This window comes from Acomys minous (genome assembly GCF_964271855.1).
Source record: "Acomys minous genome assembly, chromosome: 13".
Lineage (NCBI taxonomy): Eukaryota > Metazoa > Chordata > Mammalia > Rodentia > Muridae > Acomys > Acomys minous.
Genome location: NC_140495.1, coordinates 56,363,933 through 56,382,733, shown reverse-complemented (window position 1 = coordinate 56,382,733; position 18,801 = coordinate 56,363,933). Strand labels below are relative to the sequence as shown.

At 47.9% G+C, this 18,801-nt stretch overlaps 1 protein-coding gene across 7 annotated transcripts in view; it reads right to left on the bottom strand.

Moving 5' to 3' along the window:
- The window catches only part of AFF3 (ALF transcription elongation factor 3), a 476,201-nt gene that overhangs the window by 29,677 nt on the left and 427,723 nt on the right, over positions 1-18,801 (bottom strand). For all 7 annotated transcript variants that reach the window (XM_084754113.1, XM_084754109.1, XM_084754108.1 and 4 more), the window contains 4 exons: positions 15,279-15,462; positions 8,301-9,380; positions 5,676-5,803; positions 2,755-2,956 (listed from right to left, as the gene is read on the bottom strand). In XM_084754113.1, coding sequence (XP_084610239.1) covers positions 2,755-2,956; positions 5,676-5,803; positions 8,301-9,380; positions 15,279-15,462 — 1,594 coding nt within the window. The remainder of the gene's footprint in view (positions 1-2,754; positions 2,957-5,675; positions 5,804-8,300; positions 9,381-15,278; positions 15,463-18,801) is intronic.

Below are 18,801 nucleotides of genomic sequence, written 5' to 3'. Positions count from 1 at the left end.
GGAACTGAGACTGGGCAGGCTAGGCAACGTTCTCAAGGTCAGGCAGTAACCATGGGTGAAGGCCCTGAGCTTCTATTTTTCCCAATTTAGACATAGATCAGAATCACATGGAAGCCTAAAACACAGATTGTGGGCTTTGTTTCTGACTTAGTAGATACAGGGTGCAGTTTGGGGATTTCTCTCTTTCTGTCTCTCTCTCCCTCTGTCTCTGTCTCCTAAGATAAGGTTTTGATATGTAGCTCAGGCTGGCTCTGAGCTGTCTCCTCCTGCTGATTGTGAAGGTTACAGGTATTTGCTCTCACACGTCCTGTGGAAATCTGTATTTCTATCATGTTCTCATATGGTGTCCAAAAGCCAAGCTTTCACCTCTGTCTCACTGTAACTGTCCCTCACAAGAGCTGCCATTGCTGTCAGAAATGGTCTGTTTCTCAGGTACTGTCCGTGGAAACAGAGGGCGAAAGCAATTACTGAAAATATGTGGGAAAAAAAAAACTCCTGTACTACTTGGGGTCACACATATATACAAAGCACCCAGTGTGTGCTAACACATAGCCCAGAAAGCTCGTGTCTGGTAGTAAAACCTGTTCTTCTGAAGTAACTGAACATACACACAAATGCTTTTTAAGTATAGGTCAGCGTCACGACAGTATTACAAGGGTTAGAGTCTGTTGTACATGACCAAGAAGACCAGGGGTTTAATTTCTAACATTGTTCTTGAAATACTTAGTGTCTACTTAACTCTCGATAAAAGGGGGAAACCCAGAAAAATGGCCATAGTAGCAGCTAGCCCCAAAGGCTGGCCTTCAGTCTACCTACCAGCCATCTTCCTGTGCTCTCTGTCACTCAGAATCATAGGCTCATACTGACTTCCTCAGGACCTTTGGCATCATATTTCTTTTGCCTGGATTGTCACTGTGACCTTCTCTGCCTTGTACAGATTGTACATTGGGACAACTTGTGGCTTGTGGGTCAAATTTGACCCTTTCTGTGGATGGATTTTTTTTTTATTGGACACCAATTGTATGATAAACATCTTTACACAATGTCCATACCTGGGTTCTCCCTATAATGGAGGAATCAGCAGATGGAACAGAGCTGGTGTAGACCCAGATTCATGCAGTTAGTACCTAACCTTTTGTAGTGGCAGGGAGTGGAGGCCAGAGGTGCTGCTCAGGACCCTACACTACACAGGCTGCCCTGATCATGAGTGGTTACACAGTCCTGAATGCCAGCAGCATCAATTAGTCCCACTTCACGGTTCAAGAAGTTTGCTTGCTGTTCCTAGTACCAATTGGACCTCGCTGTGAGACAAATGCCTAGCTCATTGTGAGCATCCTCTTTGCCCGTCTGGCAGGGATTAGGGATGGATGGAAATCTCTGCTTTGGGCTCTCTCCCTAGCTGGGTACACAGATTCAGGTGATGCAGAGGGGAGTCTGCGGAACACTCACTGTCTCTCTGGAGCTTATCACAGTGCCTGGCCTAGGACAAGGACCTGCTCAGAAAGCATGTACTTAGTGAGTAAGCAACACATGGCTAGAATTCTCAGCACACCACAGATGACCATGCTATAAGAATATGAAGGCAAAGACAAATTTTGTTTTGTTTTAAAACCTGACTAAGGTTTTTTCTGTTCCATGTTTCTTCAATAGATTCTTTCTGGATTCTTCCTGATTAGGATTGAAGATAAGAGTTTCTAAATGTGGGTGCAGTGAGAGGCACAGTTTGGAAATGTGCTAAGACTTGGGCTCCTATAGAGCCTTCTGCCAATGTCCTCGCGTTTTAAATCCACAGGGGAAATGGTAAGCGCTAGCCCCTGCCCAGACTCTCTCTCCTCACAGAGCCCTGCTGGTTTTGACAGGCACAGTGACCTAGGACAAGCAGAACTAGGAACACCCCATGGAGATGCTGCTCTCAAGAGGCTGGTGACACAATGTGGAGGAACTAAATGGAACATCAGTGGTGTACAACAGAGGGGCTGGGGTAAAGAAATGGCTCAGAGAGATTAAGCAAAAGATCACACTGCAGCTAAAACACCTCTCCTCTAACCCTAGGGGCATGTAAGAACCACCCTGGGATGGATGGTTAAGGGTGGCATCAGAAACCTCCTCACTTTGGACATTCCAATTGGTAGGCAAGAGTGGGCCGAGAGACCTGCAATGCTGGCATGTGTTTCAGCCCCAAATACAAGCGAGTCATGTTTGGGTAGGGTTTTCCTCAACACAGAAATTTGGCTGGTTTAAAACTCCCAGTTTTTCTTGGGATGGTGTTACTATGGGGTTGGAAACAGTGCCAAGGGGCAAGGCTTTGAACAGCCACTGGGCAGCCTTCTTCCTTCATATTCCACGGGAGAGAGGAGGAGTACTTTTTCCTCCATGAGATCTCCCCAAAAGATGCCTTCAGGGGTTCACCATGGGACCTCCAGCATGAGTATAAAGTGTGCCTAGCCAGGGCTCACAATTTCACTGAGTTTACTTAGAAAAGAGGTCTCCACGTCTCCTGGATGGGGAGGCCTGGTGGCACTCAGAGGAAGGATAGCAGGCTACCAAGAAGAGACTTGATACCCTAAGAGCATATATAGGGGGAGGAGGTCCCCCTCAGTCACAGACATAGGGGAGGGGAGTAAGGGGGAAGCAGGAGGGAGGGAGGAATAGGAGGATACAAGGGATGGGCTAACAACTGAGATGCAATATGAATAAATTAATAAAATAAAATATAAAAAAAGAAAAGAAAAGAAAAGAAGGTCTCCAACAAACCGCGAGGTCTCCGGCATGGGGCTGCAGCTGGCCGTCAGCCTTGGGCTTCTTGTTGGAAGACGCAGAAGCCAACACGCCATTGCCGTGAGGCCGACTGGAAGATGTCAACTCCTCGCTTGAGTACTTGTGTTTGCAAGCGTCAGGGAGCGGGGAAGCGGGTGACCGAAGCAGCTTCTCATTTTTGTTTATTGGTATTGCCAGGCTGAAAAAGAAAAACAGCCACGGAGTGTCACCGTCTGCGCAGGAAACAAGGACCAAGCTTCTTGTGCAGCCCAGCCTCCCATTTAAAACCCGCTGTCAGGAAGAAGCTTCTTGGAAATTATTATGGCAGAAGTGATTTTATGGCATCAGGGACACAGTAAACAACAACCAAATGTTATGCATTGTTTTTTGTTTGTTTGTTTTTTACTCTATCAGAATACACAGTAATCTTGAGTCCCTGACAATGTGGGACTAAGAAGAGTAACTTGTCTCTGCTCTCAGTTCTTCATCCAGGTCAAGCTTTTCCTCAGAAGCCTGAGCAAGCTGAGAAAAACCAACCAACAATCAACAGCAGTAACTGAGCTCTCAGTTTCCTGGTGGGCACCAGCCAGGGGCTGAGCCTGTAGGATACAGTCACGGAAGGGCAGGGTGATTCCAAGGCCTGGAGTCACCTTCCAACTGCTGACTCTCGGAACTCACCAGGCGCTGATCAGAATCAACACAGAACAAAGCAACTGGGACCTGAAACCACAGTTTCTCATCCTTAGCTCTTACTTTCCCCTTAAAGACTATTGTCTATTCTTCAACGAAATTCCCCCAACACCAGCCTCCGAGAAGACAGGTTCACGTACACTAAAGTCTTACAGCGTGTATGGGGATGCTTATCGCTAGGGATCTATGTGTTTTGCATTAGGAAAAAGAATTGTTCTCGGAGGATATGTTATCCTGAAACAGTTGTTGATCACTGTAAACTAAAGATGCATAAGTCACCTACTACAATTTTCACAACAACAACAAAGCAGTAAATCCAATAAGGATTTAGTTGCGACTCCTGGGGTTATGATGGGTTAATTGTATGTGTTGGTTATCAGAGCAAACAAGTCATTAAAGTCACTTCAAAAGCAATTTCCTTAGCTGGTAGTCACAGTGGGAATCTCAAGCACTGGCCTCTAAACCAAAGTTGTTAACATCATGCAAGCAGAGTCATGTGGAGACAGAATTTCGGGTTACAAAAGTAGTGAGTGACGTGTTATAGACAATCGTTCTGGATGAGTCTGATGCTGTGTCTCCTGAAGGGAAGGACTGCCGATGTTAAGGATGGATGTGAAAAGCCTGAAAGCAAATAATTTCTTGACATATGAGTAAAAAAACAAACAAACACACAAAAACCTGCTTCTAGGTATCTATTGCTTTGCATTCTTCATGTGCAATGAAATACAAATTATGACATTAGATATAAGCACGGCTACATGGGATTGTCCCTTTTTCGTTGTTGCAAGTTTACATCGTCAAGAGGACCAAAGGAGCTTCCTCTGAAGAGCCTCTGAGCTGCATGATCAGCCCTGTGTTCTCCTGCGGAGGTAACACTTGGCAGTAGAATCTCAATTCCAGAGGTTCAGGGACCACTTTTCCTAGAAGAAACTCTACTACCTAGTGTCAGCAAAACAATCAGATCTCAGAGGCTCTGCCAGACATTTGTGAGAGGAAGAGATTTTAAATTTGAGATCCATGAATTTAGATGGAAAAAAAAAAGTTCCCTCTTCACTCTCCCTCAGGCTCAGCTCTTACTGGAACATTTCCTCAAGGGTTAGGGTCAGAAGAACCGTTAAGTTGGACTCACCCTAGCAATACCCACACTTGTGTCTCAGCAGAAAGCACCAGTACTTTCTTGTCTTACTACGGTTGTTTCAGACACACTCGAAATATCGTTTGTGATCACTGATATGCAGCAGTTCTGACTGCCACTAGATGGGAAGGTTATTTTAGACAAATGCGCACAAAACACACTGTACATTAAAGAGAAATACTTGGGGGTGGGGGCAAAGTCCCTTCATTCCCATTTCCCTAGTCCTTCGGAATGCACAGAGCACTGTGGGAGCCGTGAGCATCTGCTCCCTCCTGTGCATCCTCAAGGTGATCCCCACGGCACCGTGGCTCTGTGTGCCCCTGCTCTCCAATTTCGTCTTCAGCTTTCAGCGCTGCTCTCCATCTTTTCCCGACCTTTCAGCTTACATTTTATGTGCTGTGCGGAACCATTAATCTCCCCTTAAAAATCCTCTGCGTATAGTCAGGGGGAGTGAGAAGTGTCTCGGAAGAGGAAAAGCGGGGTCTGCACTGAGGTGCTTCTAAATAGAAAAGGCTCTCTGACTGATGCTAAGCTACTTGCTTTAATGACTACCTGGGACCTTGCCTTGCTGGAGGACCATTCATCACAGAGGGAGGTGGTGTGTGGTGGCCCGGTGCTGCTCCTTTAGAGGGATTACTGGGTGGCAGTTTGACCTTGGAAGCACAGTTCCTTTTCAAGTCTACAATTTGTCTACATCCAAAAGCTTATGTATATCACCTGCAGACTCAAAGTGCACATTTCCTTAGTCCTTGTAATTTTATGTTCTTATGTGCTTAGCAGCTACTATTAAAATACTAGCTTGTAAGGTTTGGTAGTACGCTTGGGGGTAGAGGTCATCTTTGGGGAGTACAGAGCTCAGAGCAGCGCTGCCTTGTTACTACTGGTCTCTGGTTACATGCGAGGACCTGACACATCTATCGAAAGCGGACCCAGAGGCTCACATTAGACGTCATTATAAGCCTCTGGATAATTTGAGGGAAGCAAGCCTGCAGACTCAGATTAGAGCAATCTAAAGGATCTTCTGTTTCCTCAACACAGCACGTGACTTTCAGACCCAGGTCCCCTCCAGCTCACCCCTGCCTTCCGGGCTTACCTGTTGATGTTCATGGTGCAGTGGCTGCCGGCGGACAGGGTGTTATTAGCGGAGGCTGCCAGGCGCGTGGCACTCTCCTTCTCGACTTGGGCTTTCTTCACCTCCCTGTAGTCATCTTCGTTGTCGCACTGGGTGGTAAGAAGCAGAAGCCAGTCAGCTTGGGGCTCTGAGGGGTGCTGCCCAGCGAGCAGCAGCAGGGCACTGCCTGCCACGGAGCAAGGCCTGGTCAAATCGTGGATGCTGAAAGCTGCTTAGTGGTTAGCTTTGCAAAGTAGATCTGGTCCGAATTAGCTGTAGCATCACTATCCCCCATGCCTGCCTTGTTGGTATCAGAATAGAGTATATGAAGCAGGCTTTGTCCAGGCTTATTGGAGTGACAGTGGTGAGAGACCCCAGCTTTGCCTCTTTAAAGGCACGCCTTTAGTGAACGGCACGTAGAGGCTGCTCCCTAGCGTGTTTTACCTCTGCCCTGCAATGTCCAGCCCCAAACACTTTAAAGTTTTCTTTGAGAAGATAGGACTTGTGTTGGGTTCTTACTGCACAAATAGACAAGGGAGGTAACACTCCTCAAAGTGCTGTTCCTGAGGAGGCAAGAACTTACTTCATGTGGCATCCTCAGGGCTGCATGGGGCATTTTTTCAGGAGCAAATGTAAGCGTGAAAGACAGAAGAGACCTTGATTGCTTTTAGCTAGGATTGTGTCACATAGCCTCTGTGAAGGAGGACCCTAGAAGCTCATGTTGGTACAATGGCCCCAAAGGTCCAAAGCAAGTGTTAAGTCCTTGGTCGTCAGTTATGGGGCTTCAGGAGGCTGAGAGGCTGCGTTGGTCTGTGGAGGGAGTCTGGTTAGTCATCTGCCCTTTCCAAGGTTCAGATTCTACTTTATAGGGACAAGCTGTTTAATGTTACTGTGTGAAGAAACCCATTCGGAGCCTGTATAATAAATCCCCCTGCTGGTAATAGAGATGACTGTCACCAGGAAACAACTATGCCTTTGACATACACCCTTTGGAAATGAGGAATATCTTTACCTTGGCCAGGAAAATTGCCTAATAAACATGACTCCCAAGTCACCTCATGTAATCACTGTGTCTGTGCATGTGCTTGCATGTGTGCATGCGTGTGTGCATGTGCGTGTGCATGTGTGTGTGTAGGCCAGAGGAAAGGTTTAGCAAGTTTGCTCTTCCTTCCATGGTGAGTCTGGTATTGAACTCAGATCATGTGAATTTTGCATTGTCCAAGAGCTTATACTTGTTCAGTCATTTTGCACCCTTCCTTCCCTGCCCCCCAAAAGGGTTCAAAACAGCCGTAAAGCCCACGTGTGCAGTCTTGTCTCTTGTTGACAGACAGAACGGATCGTTGTGTGGAAATTGGAAGATGGCTACACACAACTCAGGCCGAGGCATTACTTAGTGGGAGAATCTGGGGGCCCAACAGTGCCTGGGTCCCCTGGACTGACATGACCTTGGGAAAGTCCTTCAGGCTTTCTCACCTTCACTTTCTCACCCTTAAAATGTGCACGGAAAACAAAGGTGTAAGGACTAAATGCTTAAACATATATGAAGTATTCAACAGCACCTCTCTCAGGGACACCTGTGTGGAATACCTGCTGTTCGTAAAGACGGCATTTCAAAGCATTGGGAATACCACAAAGCCCTTAGTTTCTTATGTGCCCTTTATGTTTGTATGTATGTGTGTATGTGTGTATGTGTGTACATGTATGGAAGTCAGAGTTTGACTTCAGGCGATAGCGATCTTCTTTAGGAAACAAGATCTCTTACTGAGAACTTGGGCACACTGGAGAATTCCCAGGGGTCTGCCGTGTCCACTGATTCAGTGCTGGGACTACAAGCATGCACTTCCCTGCCCAGGGTTTTACAGGAGCCCTGGGGGATCAAACTCAGGTCCTCCTGCTTGCCTGTAAGTACCTTACCAATGGAGCTGTCCCTCCAATCCTCCAAGCTAGTTTTGAAACACATCAATAGAAGGGAATTTTTTTTTAAGGCCTTAAATTTGTCTTTACGATGGAAGTGTTTCTCCATTTGGAAACCTTCAAGACTGGCTGTGTACCTGAGTCACTGCCAGGGACGGCCCCTGCTCTCCAACCCTAGCGTTACCTCAGTCAATCCATGCTTTACCCATTCGGCCTGCTCAGTCCTCTAGTGCCACTGCATCCAGAGACCACTGTGCCTACAAGCATCCTTCCTCCTCAGAGTCTGATTCTCCACCCTTCTCCACCATGAAGCTTTTCCTCATCGCCACTGGAAGCAACTGCCAGCTCTGACGCCACTGGCAGATGACCTCGGAGGCCTCGGCAATCACCGTCCACCTCCACCACCATCAACAGTACCGTCTGCCTCAGCAAAGGACGGGTCCACCCTTGTGCTGAGGCTCCCTTGTGCGCGGCATTTGGCCTGCATCTGTACACTCATTTCTTCGGGCCAGGGGCAGTTAACTATCCACAACCACAAGGTGTGGTGGGACGCCCACATTACCATGTGTGGATACCAATTACTTATGCAATTGTTGGTGGCCACACAAGCACAGCCGCTGGAGTGCAGACCAGCGCCTCACTGTCTGTGACAAAGAGACAAAGACAGTCTGCCCCGCCCAACTCTAGGCCTACCTTGCGTTTCCTCTTGGATTTTGGCAAAGTCTTTTCGGCGGGTGTGTCTAACGCATGGCTGGCTGGGGCGCTATCGATGTCCTTGGCTGCAGGAGCGCTCAAGACCCCTGGCTCCTGGGACAGGTGTTCTGGGACCCTAGAAAGAAGGGTCAAGTCAATTTTGACCCAGAGAGACCTGACCTCATCGCTGTCCTTTAGTGGCGAGAGCAGTTCATTCCTGCCAAAGGGGACCAGCGTGTAGAACTGTTCCTCGAGCTCCTTAGCAATGTCACTGCTGGTCCTGGCGTTGATGGAGCCCACAGAAGCCCGGGAGGTGCTGCTGCTGCTGCTACTGCTGGGAACCTCCTTCAGCCGCTGCTCGCTCCCAGCGGTGGTCTGAGCCTTGGACAGGATGTACTCCTCTTGTTCCGACTCCAGGTCCGAGTCAGAGGAGGAAGAGGAAGACGAAGATTCTGTCTCAATAAACTCCTTGGATTTAGGAACGATTCTGCTCAGCCCCCTTGTGCGCCGTTTCTCACAGGTCACAGAGGAGCGCAGCTCCTTGCGGTGGCTCGTCCTGCTGTTACCGCAGGGCCTGGTTTTGGGGGGCTCTGGGGGTCCTACCACGCTCGCCCCCAGTGCGTCTGGGGCCACGGGCTCTTCCGGCCGGTGGCAGTTGGCACTGTCCGCGGCTAAGGTCCTCTCTGTGCGCCGGGTGGGCTTCTTGCCTGCTGACCTCCGGGTGGGCGCTGGCGCGCTCTCCGTGGGTGCGCTGGGCACCGCGGGTGGCGCGGCAGCTGCGGTCACAGCCACCGCAGCGGGCGGGGACTTCTGCTTTACACTTTTGCTGCCAGGGGCCTTGTTTGCGGTCCTCGGTCGCTGCTCCTCCTTGCAGGCAGTCTTGAGCTCCTTGTCCCTCAGGCTGGCTTGGCAGAGCTCGGGAAGTTTCCCGCAGTCCTGCCCTTCATCTTTCACCGGAGTGTAGTATTGATTCCTTTCCGGGCCGTGGCTTTCGTTTTGGATCAGAATCTGCGGCTTGTGAGGATTAACTTTGTTTAGCCATTTATCCAGCTGCCACTTGTTAGAAGACGCAGGTTCGGCCTGAAAACAGAAAACCCAGGACAATGCAAGCAGCTTTTATAACAGGCTCACTTAAAAGGGGCCCTGGCTGTTTTGATCTTGACATTCTCTGCTAAGCAAAAGAAAACTGAATGGGCTGGCAACAAACAAAGTGGAAGGCCAGGTATGTGGGGCATCTCAGTATCCATGAAACAATTTCAAGTCCACTTAATAAAACGACAGGACAGCACCACACCTCCCCAGCTCATGCCTAGAACTTTAGGGCATTAAACAGTTACCTGTGTGCAGACATATCAGTCCATAAATATTTGTATTTGTACACAGACACCTGATTTTGAGATTAAATTTGAGACTCTGTGAACTTAACTGGGAAATCACAGTTGGGAGGACCTGAGCATTAAAACTTTTTTTTTTTTTTTTGGACTGGTCACCTTTGGGAAAATCTTTGAATCCAGAACCTGATCACCCTCTCTCATTAGCATATAATTTACATGGAGAAGCAATTATGCCACAGGTGTTTAATGACTAAAGCATCAATATCGGGAAACAGACAGGTGTGCCCTGCCTGCCTGGGCAGCCTGAGTCCTCCCTTAGATTGCTTCTGCCACTTCTTCTACTGTGCTCTGCTAGAAATGTCTGGACACAGATGGCTCCAGAAACCATTCCTGGAGGCAGTTTTGCTAACTTAGAGCAAATCATGGGTGTCACAGTTTTTAGATTATACCCACTCACGTGGAGGGTGCAGGGAATGCCAGGAAACAGAACAGGAAAGGCTGGATTGATGCCTAGAGCCTAGAGCAGCGGTTCTCAATCTTCCTAATGCTTTGACTCTTTCACACAGTTCCTCATGTTCTGGTGACCCAACCATAAAATTATTTTAATTGCTACTTCATAACTATAATTTTGCTACTGTTGTGAATCTTTGTTTTCTGTTGGTCTTAGGTGATGCCTGTGAAAGGGTCATTTGATCCCCATAGGGGTCACGACCCACAGGTTGAGAACTGCCGGCCTAGAACAAGCCTGCCTTTCTCACAGGTCTGTCGTCTCCCCATCTACCTACCCCACTCACCTTTACCTCCCTGTTACCTCTAAGTGCTGTGTGCAATTCTCTGCTTTTCTTGTGGCTTCTCATGAGACAGGGAAGAGCGGAGGAGCCTGCAGAGGCTGCCTGGCTTAGGCTGCAATGGCAGCAAGTGGGACCATAGGGACACAGAACAGCGTCTCGCTAAGGGGGCTCCTACACCTTCCCAGAGGTCAGCTGGGAGGGGTCTGAATGCTATTATTTCCTTTTAGAGACAGAATCTGGCTGGCCTGGAGCTTAGTAAACAGCTTTGAATGGCCTTGAATTTGTGGCCCTGTTTTTCCCACCTCCCAAGGGGTTAGGGCTCCCAGTTGAGTTACTGCCAGACCTGGTTTCTACAGTCTTGGGAATTGAACCCAGGGCCTCAGGAATGCCAGGCACGCAGTCTACAAATTGGGCTGCAGCTACAGCCTTCTGAAAGCTAGTTTGAAGACAGGCATCCATGGTTTCCAAGTTTGTCTCCCCTAAATGCTTTGGGTCACGCTTCAGTGTGTCCCCAAGGGAGTCGTGTGTGGAGGCAGTTGGGGCCTCGCGGAACAAACATGTTTAACGGAGAGGACTCAACCACCAGCCAGAGCATAGACTCAAGCTGCTTGCCGAGGTTCCCCATCTGCCCCAGGCTTCCACAGCTCCCAGCTCTCCTGTGAGACAACACCGAAGTCTGTTTGTAGCCCAAACACTGCCGTGTATGGGAAGTGTTACCCTGAAACTTCAGAGCGGAACCACTGAGAGTGAATTGTAAAATTCTACACATTTAGGATGGGCCCATTGCCAGATGTACTCTAGGGTCAAGTTTTTTTTTTCTTCTCACTTGAACTTCATAGCTGAATGAATCAGTCTGAAGTATCATTTTCAACACATCACTCAATCACATTCCCTTCCTCAAGGGTCTACAATAACCTCCTATGGCCTCTTAGACAAAATCCAAATTCCCAGACTGGCATTCAAGAGCAATCATCTTGGAGTCATTTATCAGGGCTAGAGCACCTACAATATGCCTCCCACTTTGCATTTATCATCCAATTTAATCTTTACAGATAAGAAATATAATCTGTAATTTGTAGGCGAGGCTTAGAACAGCTAAGTGATCCGCCAGGGCTGCTCACCTCCCAGGCAGCACTGACCCTATACTTGCCTACCAGGTGTAGAGAGCAGGCTCTCTGCACAAACTGCCTCCCCTCCTCCAGTACCCCCTGAGTAGCTGTATGAAAGGGATCTCATTCTTTTGTGAGACGGCAATCCTGAATGTAACACGAGAGCTTTCGATATGCTTTTGAAAGAAAACCTGACTCCTGCAAACAAGCTCTGCTGGCCTCTGTGACACCCAATAGCACAGTCTGCTGGTATTTGTTCCATGGTTATGTGACTTGTCGCTTCAACACAGTCCCCACTTTTCTTAGGCAAGGGCCAGGGCCTTTTTCTTGCCTTGCAACAGTCATGCCAGGTCTGGGAGCTCGATGGCTAAGCCTCTGCTCTCAGCGGAAGAACTGTCCTTCAGCCTGTAGCCTTTGTTCCTCGTGGATTAGGGCAGACTGCTATCGCTGTAGCTGTCACCGGTGGGGGGTGGGGGTGGGGGTCATTCTGGTCATGGAAGCGCAAATGATAGGGGGAGAAGCATAGAGCCTGAGACTTCAGATCCTATCCCACAACCGTGCGCTGGCGACACCCCATTTCCTGAGGTTTCTGCCCAGGGTTTGTGTCTGCCTCGTATGCATGGCCACAGCTCTCTCTTCCCTGATTAACCTTCTGTCTGACTCACATACAGGCTGTCCACGCACATCCCTGCTTCATCTACAGCACATGCTGCCACCTGCCCCAGAGGAGGGTGATTAACAAGAGGCTGGGCAGTCGTTACTAGGAGTAACGTGCTTCATGTGTCTACTGACCATAAAAAGGAATATGGACTGTTCTTTTCTAACGTGTATTTTCTGTTCAGGACTTCCTTGAAGATCTGTCATGGTCAGATTCACAAAGGGAAAAAAAACAGTTTACAAGAGCAATATCTAGGTCGTGAGGTGTCCAATATAAAGACAGTTAACTTCTTTTATCCTAGAACTCATATGATGTGCCCAGGGTCCTTCTGTAGGGACTCAGGCAACCCTGGGCCAGGAAACCCTGTGTGCTGTCAGCGTGGCAGCTGCCTGGAAAGGCAGCTTCCAACCCTGAGAAGCATTGGCAGCCAAGAGCATATTCTCAATGTCAGGAAAATCCATGAGAGAAAAAACAAGTGGAAAAAAAAAAAATGAGGCTGAGAAGAGTCCAGCACAGGGCAGCCCAGAGGGGAGTCATGTCTTTGTGCGTGTTGACAGGCTCTTCTGTGCTAGCTCTGCAACCTGGCCTGGCCATCCTGGGGTGATTCATACACCATGACGCGGCTTTCTGCACTCAGGTCCATAAAGATCTTAGGAGCTTCCGTGGGGCATGGGGTAGGGGTGGGGTTCTAAGCACTGGCATAGTGGAAAAAGAATGTAAATACATCAGAACACAAATGTTCCTCTTCCTCTACTCCCATGAAACGATGGTCTGGAAGAGAAGTGAGGGCCAAGGCTGTTTGCTTTGAGGCAGTGTAAATGGGTCTGAGCAGTGGACTAAGAAGTGTGGCTATCAGGAGCTGGCCTATCAGGTGAGGCTCGTCATACAGGGCTCTGTGCTGTCTGACAGGCAGTCAAGGCCGGCCACCTCTAAGAAAAGCAGTCTTGCTACTACCTAGCACTTGATGTTCATCTACCTACAAACCGTCTGTTCCTACAGGCCATGTGTCTGCGAGAACCTCGGGGCGGGGGGGGGGGGGGGGGGGACTCGAGGCATCTGACTCTTATTCCAACAAGTACATATGTCCCTTGCCAGCAGAAAGGAACACTGGGTAATGTGGCTAAGGCATTACTCAGCCTCTGCCTTCCCTCCACACAGAGGAGGAAGGAAGTGGAAACCTCCTATGCTCTCCAAGGACTTAAACTGCAGAGGTCCCCGCTCTTTAGCTAGGGACCTCTGAGATTTCCAGAAAGAAATGACAAGAGCCTCCATCCATCACCCATAAGTCCAGAAATTGCCGTGGTATTCTCAAGCAAAACTCCAGGCAACCTAGGAGCCCCAAGATTCATGTTTCAATGTGAAAACAAGACTCCACACTCGTGATTTGAACCGGTAAAGTCACAAAGAGGACCCTGGGTAGGAGGCGCTTCATAGGCCCCAGCCCTTTCAGTTTCCTCTTGCCCTGTCCTGGGACACCCCTCCTTTTTTTTTTCCCCTCCCCGCTCTCCTTTTTCCTCCCTGGCAATGGGAACTGAACCAAGGGCTTGTGGTTGCCAGGCAAATACTCTAGTACCGACTATAATCCTAGCTCTGTTATTTCTTATATAATTCAATATTCTGGACTTTCTCAACGAATTACAGTATAAGGTGGGCACTAATAAAGTTTAGTTACCGCCTGTATTTTATTCTCTTTAATTTCTTATATTTTTTTAAATTTCAAATAACCCCCTATTGGAATGTTAGCTCTGGACAGACAGGACATTTTCTGTCATGAAACTGCTCCATTCCCAGGCCAACCACCAAGCACTGTGGTAGATGGTCAACAAATGTTTATTGAGTGGATACTGAATGCATAAATGAATAATGAGGGACGGGTAGTGGCTTAGTTTCTAGGAAGAGTCAGGTTAAAATAAATAGGTTAGTGCTGCTAAGGCCTTTGCTCGTATGTATATGGATAGAGGCGCATACAGAGACGCACAGATAGCAGGGCGAACAGGTGCAAACGTTGTGGAAAGTAGAGAAAGCACTGGTGAGAAGGCTTAGTTTAGGATGAGTGGAGAGCTTTGCCATGGAGCAGAAAGGTGCTGAAGAGGGAAGAAGGGTTGTGGAGTCATAAAACGAAAGCTCGCAGGGGTGTGAGGAGCCCTCTGTGAACTTGGAATTGGAACATGACTATTTCCAGGTGTGGCACAGGTGTGATGCCAGGTGTGCATGCTCTACAATGTGCTCCCTTTTCGCAGCTGGGCTTTTCATGAGTGGGTCTGCATATTTAGGAATTTGGGCTGACAGATGTCACAGAGGGTTGTAAGCAAAGCCTTTCACCCCACAATCCACGGTGATGCCAACTGTTTATATTCTCAGGAGGAAACTGTTTTATACACTATTTAGAAACCAAAGCCCACCATTTCGGCTCCACGGGCCTAAAGACCTGGTTCTCAGCCGTCACCCAAGAACCTCTGGGCTCTGAATTGCTGTTTAATTTCCCCCTTTCCACTCAAAGTAGAAACAACAATGGTTTTTATTGGCACTTATAATGTTTTTATATGAGGCACCTAAATCTTCCCTTTAATACCGATCACAGCTATAAAAGTTTCATTATTTGTAGGTGGATGCTAATTTTTCCCTTTATATTTTCACAAAGAAAACACAGTAAAGGAGGTTTTATTAATATTTATAGCCCCTGTTCTTCTGATCCGTGACAAACTGCAGAAAGGTAAGATTCTAAGCATGCCTAACACATAAAACTCTTTGGCCTGTGATTTACGGGTGGCCACACTTCCCAAGTGACAAACTTCTCTGTCTGGTTATTGCCTGGGATGACCCTGAGGGGAGAGACCCCAGCCATAGGTTGTTTCCTGACAGTGATGTTTATAGCATATGTAGAAACTTCTGGAAGCCAAACAGATTTCTAGATAGTAAAAGCTGATGCTTTGTGTTTAAAAGGAAGCAGTGTCATCATGAGACAGGGAGGAGGGAACCCAGTGGGAAACAGAGCTGAGCCCCAGAGCCCAATAGCTTGTTCCAGGCTGGGGACAGCAGGAGGCTGGACAGGGCGGAAGCCAGAGCGTGGGCCGGCAGCTGCCTACCTCGGGGCTGGAGCAGTGGGGCGGCTTGCTGCCCTCACTCTCGCTGGAGCTGCTCTCGGTCTCTGAGTCGGAGCCTGAGCTGCTTTCCGAGTCGCTGGAGGAACTGCTGCTGCCGCTGCTGCTGCTGCTGCCGCCCTTGCTGGATGGCACGGAACCTCTGCAGTTGGTCTGCTGGACCACGGAGCTGCCAGTCCACCAGGCCCCCCAGGAAGGAAAGGGAAAAAAAACCAAGTGAGCAAACAGGAAACACCAGCGAGCTGCCATCCTGGCAAAGGAAGGGGGAGGCACAGACTGTACACATCTGTCAAACAGGATCTGGACTCACAGGACAACCGCCGAAGCCCAAGGCAGCCCAAATCAGACAAAATTACACCCAGAAATAAACCAAGAGCAAACAGTGCCCTTTCGTCACTGGGCACTGGCTTGCTGGGTGGCTATTAGAGGAAGGCAGTGTGCTAGCCACATGCTTATTTCAACGCTGCTGCTGCTCTGAGGATGGCTTTTCAAATGCATCCCCGACTCTAAAAAACTATACAAATTCAAGAAGACCCAGAAACCTCAAAATATGTTGCCAACTGTCAAAAATAACTTTATCTTTGCTTTATAGGAAAGTGTCTGATGGCAAGGAGGCTGCAGAAGGCCACAGGGAGTAAACTCTCATCACCTGCTGGAAGCTTCCACAGAATCTGGAACTGTCAAAAATTAAACATCTTGCATCGCTCTTTTTTTCCACGGCACAGTCCAGTGCTGTGGTCACTATGGATGCTGGAATGGTGTGTGAACAGTAGCCTTTGAGTTCATCACGAAAGAACTGATTTTCCTTCACAATACGTTTATATAGTCTACATTTATAAGAATCACTCCCATAACAGATAGAAATGGCATCTTCAGTTGACACCTGATAACTACACGTGTGTTGCCATTATATGCTCAACAGGAAAATCTGATCCATACTTTCAGATGGTAATTCATTAACCACAAAACCTCTGATACCACGCACCCATCAAAGAGTGCTAAAGTCAAGGAGGAAATGTCAGTACTCACATACTGCTCAACCCTTACCAGGCCGTCTCTGCAAATGAACGGAAACATTCCTGGATGTGTCCCTCTCAGGTCAAATTCTAACCTCACAAAACGCTGGTCACCTTTGAAGTATGGAGTTAGCCAAGGTCTTTTTGCCACTCCGCAACTGTAACCACGGCTTCAACAGGGCTTTACTTCTGGAAAGGATGCAGCTTGAGAGCTCCTTAGGGTTTATGGTCTCCAGTGTGAAGGAGCCCGGTACAGGGTTTTCTCACCATCCCTTAAACCTCAGGATGCTTTGCCTAAGGGTAACCTTATAAACCCCTTGTGGGGGCTGGGAGGAGGGAAACACTGGTGTGTCTCTGTGTCTCTTATAGAAGCCACAAGGAAAGCAATCACCCCAGGGAATGTGGCTATAGAAAGCATCTTTCTGAATGGCAGAGTTAGGGGAGCCTGGGGTTTGAACATAAACACCTGCCAATGTCATGCAAAGGCCACACATGCTATCTGCCTGAATGCTTCAACACTGGACAACATCTGCAGGTGCATGTCTTTGTCTCAGCTGCAGAGACTTTGTTTCCATCCTCTCACTGGTGTCTGGCACCAAGGAAGGAATCTGGGATTTGGAGGATAGTCCATGCTCAAAGGAATAAAATACATCCTTTCCTCATGATGAAAAAGCTACATTCCAGTTGGCTGAATGGCGATTTCAATCAATGGAATTACTGCCTGGAGTGGGGGCTACTATCTAAGGAATTATTGAGGGGTGGGAGGACTCGTATTCAGTTGAACATAAGTATCTGGGATCCACGTTAATATTTTTTTTTTGGTTGGACCCTAAAACATTGGGATGGACAGATAGACAGATAGACAGACAGACAGACAGACACACACACACACATGCACCATCATTAACAAGAACACAAGCAAAGCAAAGCTACACAGGTCTAGAAGCTCTTTTTTCTCATTAAGAAGATGGCTGAAGCCTGGTGTGGTGGCGCAGGTCTTTAATCCCAGCACTCAGGAGGCAGAGGCAGGTGGATCGCTGTGAGTTTGAGGCCAGCCTGGTCTACAAAGCAAGTCCAGGACAGCCAAGGCTACACAGAGAAACCCTGTCTCAAAAAAGCAAAAAGAAAAAAGAAAAAAGAAAAAAGAAAAAAAAAAGATGGCTGAAACAGAGAGCTACCAAGAGATGTGCCTCCTTGCCATACTCTAGAACAGCGATTCCCTGTGGTTTGTGACCCCTTTTGGGGGTGTCAAACAACTCTTCTACAGGGGTTGCCTAAGGCCATCAGGAAACTCAGATATTTACATTAGAGCCCACAACAGTAGCAAAATTGCGGTTACGAAGTAACAATGAAATAATTTTGTGGTTGGGGGGTCACCACAACATGAGGAACTGTATTAAAGGGCCGCAGCATCAGGAAGGCTGAAAACCACTGCTTTAGAGGATGACATTTGATCAAGATCAGAAAGCAAAAATGAGCAAAGATAATTTTGATCAGGTTTATAAATCCATGGTCAATGGCCTCGATTACTGCATGCTACTTGTTTGAATTCCCATTGCATAGAATCCTCAGTGCGGGCTGAGCGCTTGTGGCCCACACCACAGGGTGAAAGGCTGTCTTTTGGGAAGAGGGGCTTTTTCATTTTCAGAGATGTGCCCATTACACAGTTACACACTGTCTTCCTTCTTCACCACTCTTCTGCAAGGATGAGACAACACCAGTCAGGAGAATGATGACACGTCACTGATCCAAAATGTCTCTTTACCTTAAGCGAGGAAACTGATTTAAAATGGCAGTTTTACTCGCATAACTATTTTTTTTGTGTTTTTAAAAAACATCTGGGAAGACCAAAGACTCAGATCTCTTTTCTCCACACTTGGCTTGTAAGAGCCGAGAGGCTCACAATGCCTCTGGGATCAGGAGTGAAATACATGGACAGCCCTTTTATGATGGGTGTTTGACTCCAGAGTGTGGATTTAGTGGTGGTTGCGACAGCAGTATGCACTCAGTGGAAACTGCAAGTGAAATGCCGAGTTTGGTTCTTTCCCTGGGCCTGTGATTTGTCCTCTTGTCCTTGTGATGCTGGGTGCCAGTGGTGACATCATCACAGGGGGAGACAACCAAGACTCTACAGTTTGGTAGTGTTTGTAGGATTAATATGTTAGCAATCTATACTGCTTTCAACTTATGATGAGTTTATCTGGCTATTAACACCAGAGGTAGAAAAACATTATTTTGGTATCCATGTTCCTCTGATCTGAGCAGAGAATGGATAGGCAGAAAACACCCATGTCTTGGCAGGTCTTGAAATGACTGGGCTGAGACATCTATCCATCTAATTCTGTTCCTCAGAGAAGGCTCTTCTAAGTGGCCTTTTGCAAGCATCCCTGGGGAAAAACTGGTCACCCTGACCAGCTGCCAGTGACTTCTCTGGCCCTGAGTGAATGCAGCTGCTTTGCCTCTGCTGGGTGACAGTGGATGGTCACTCCTAC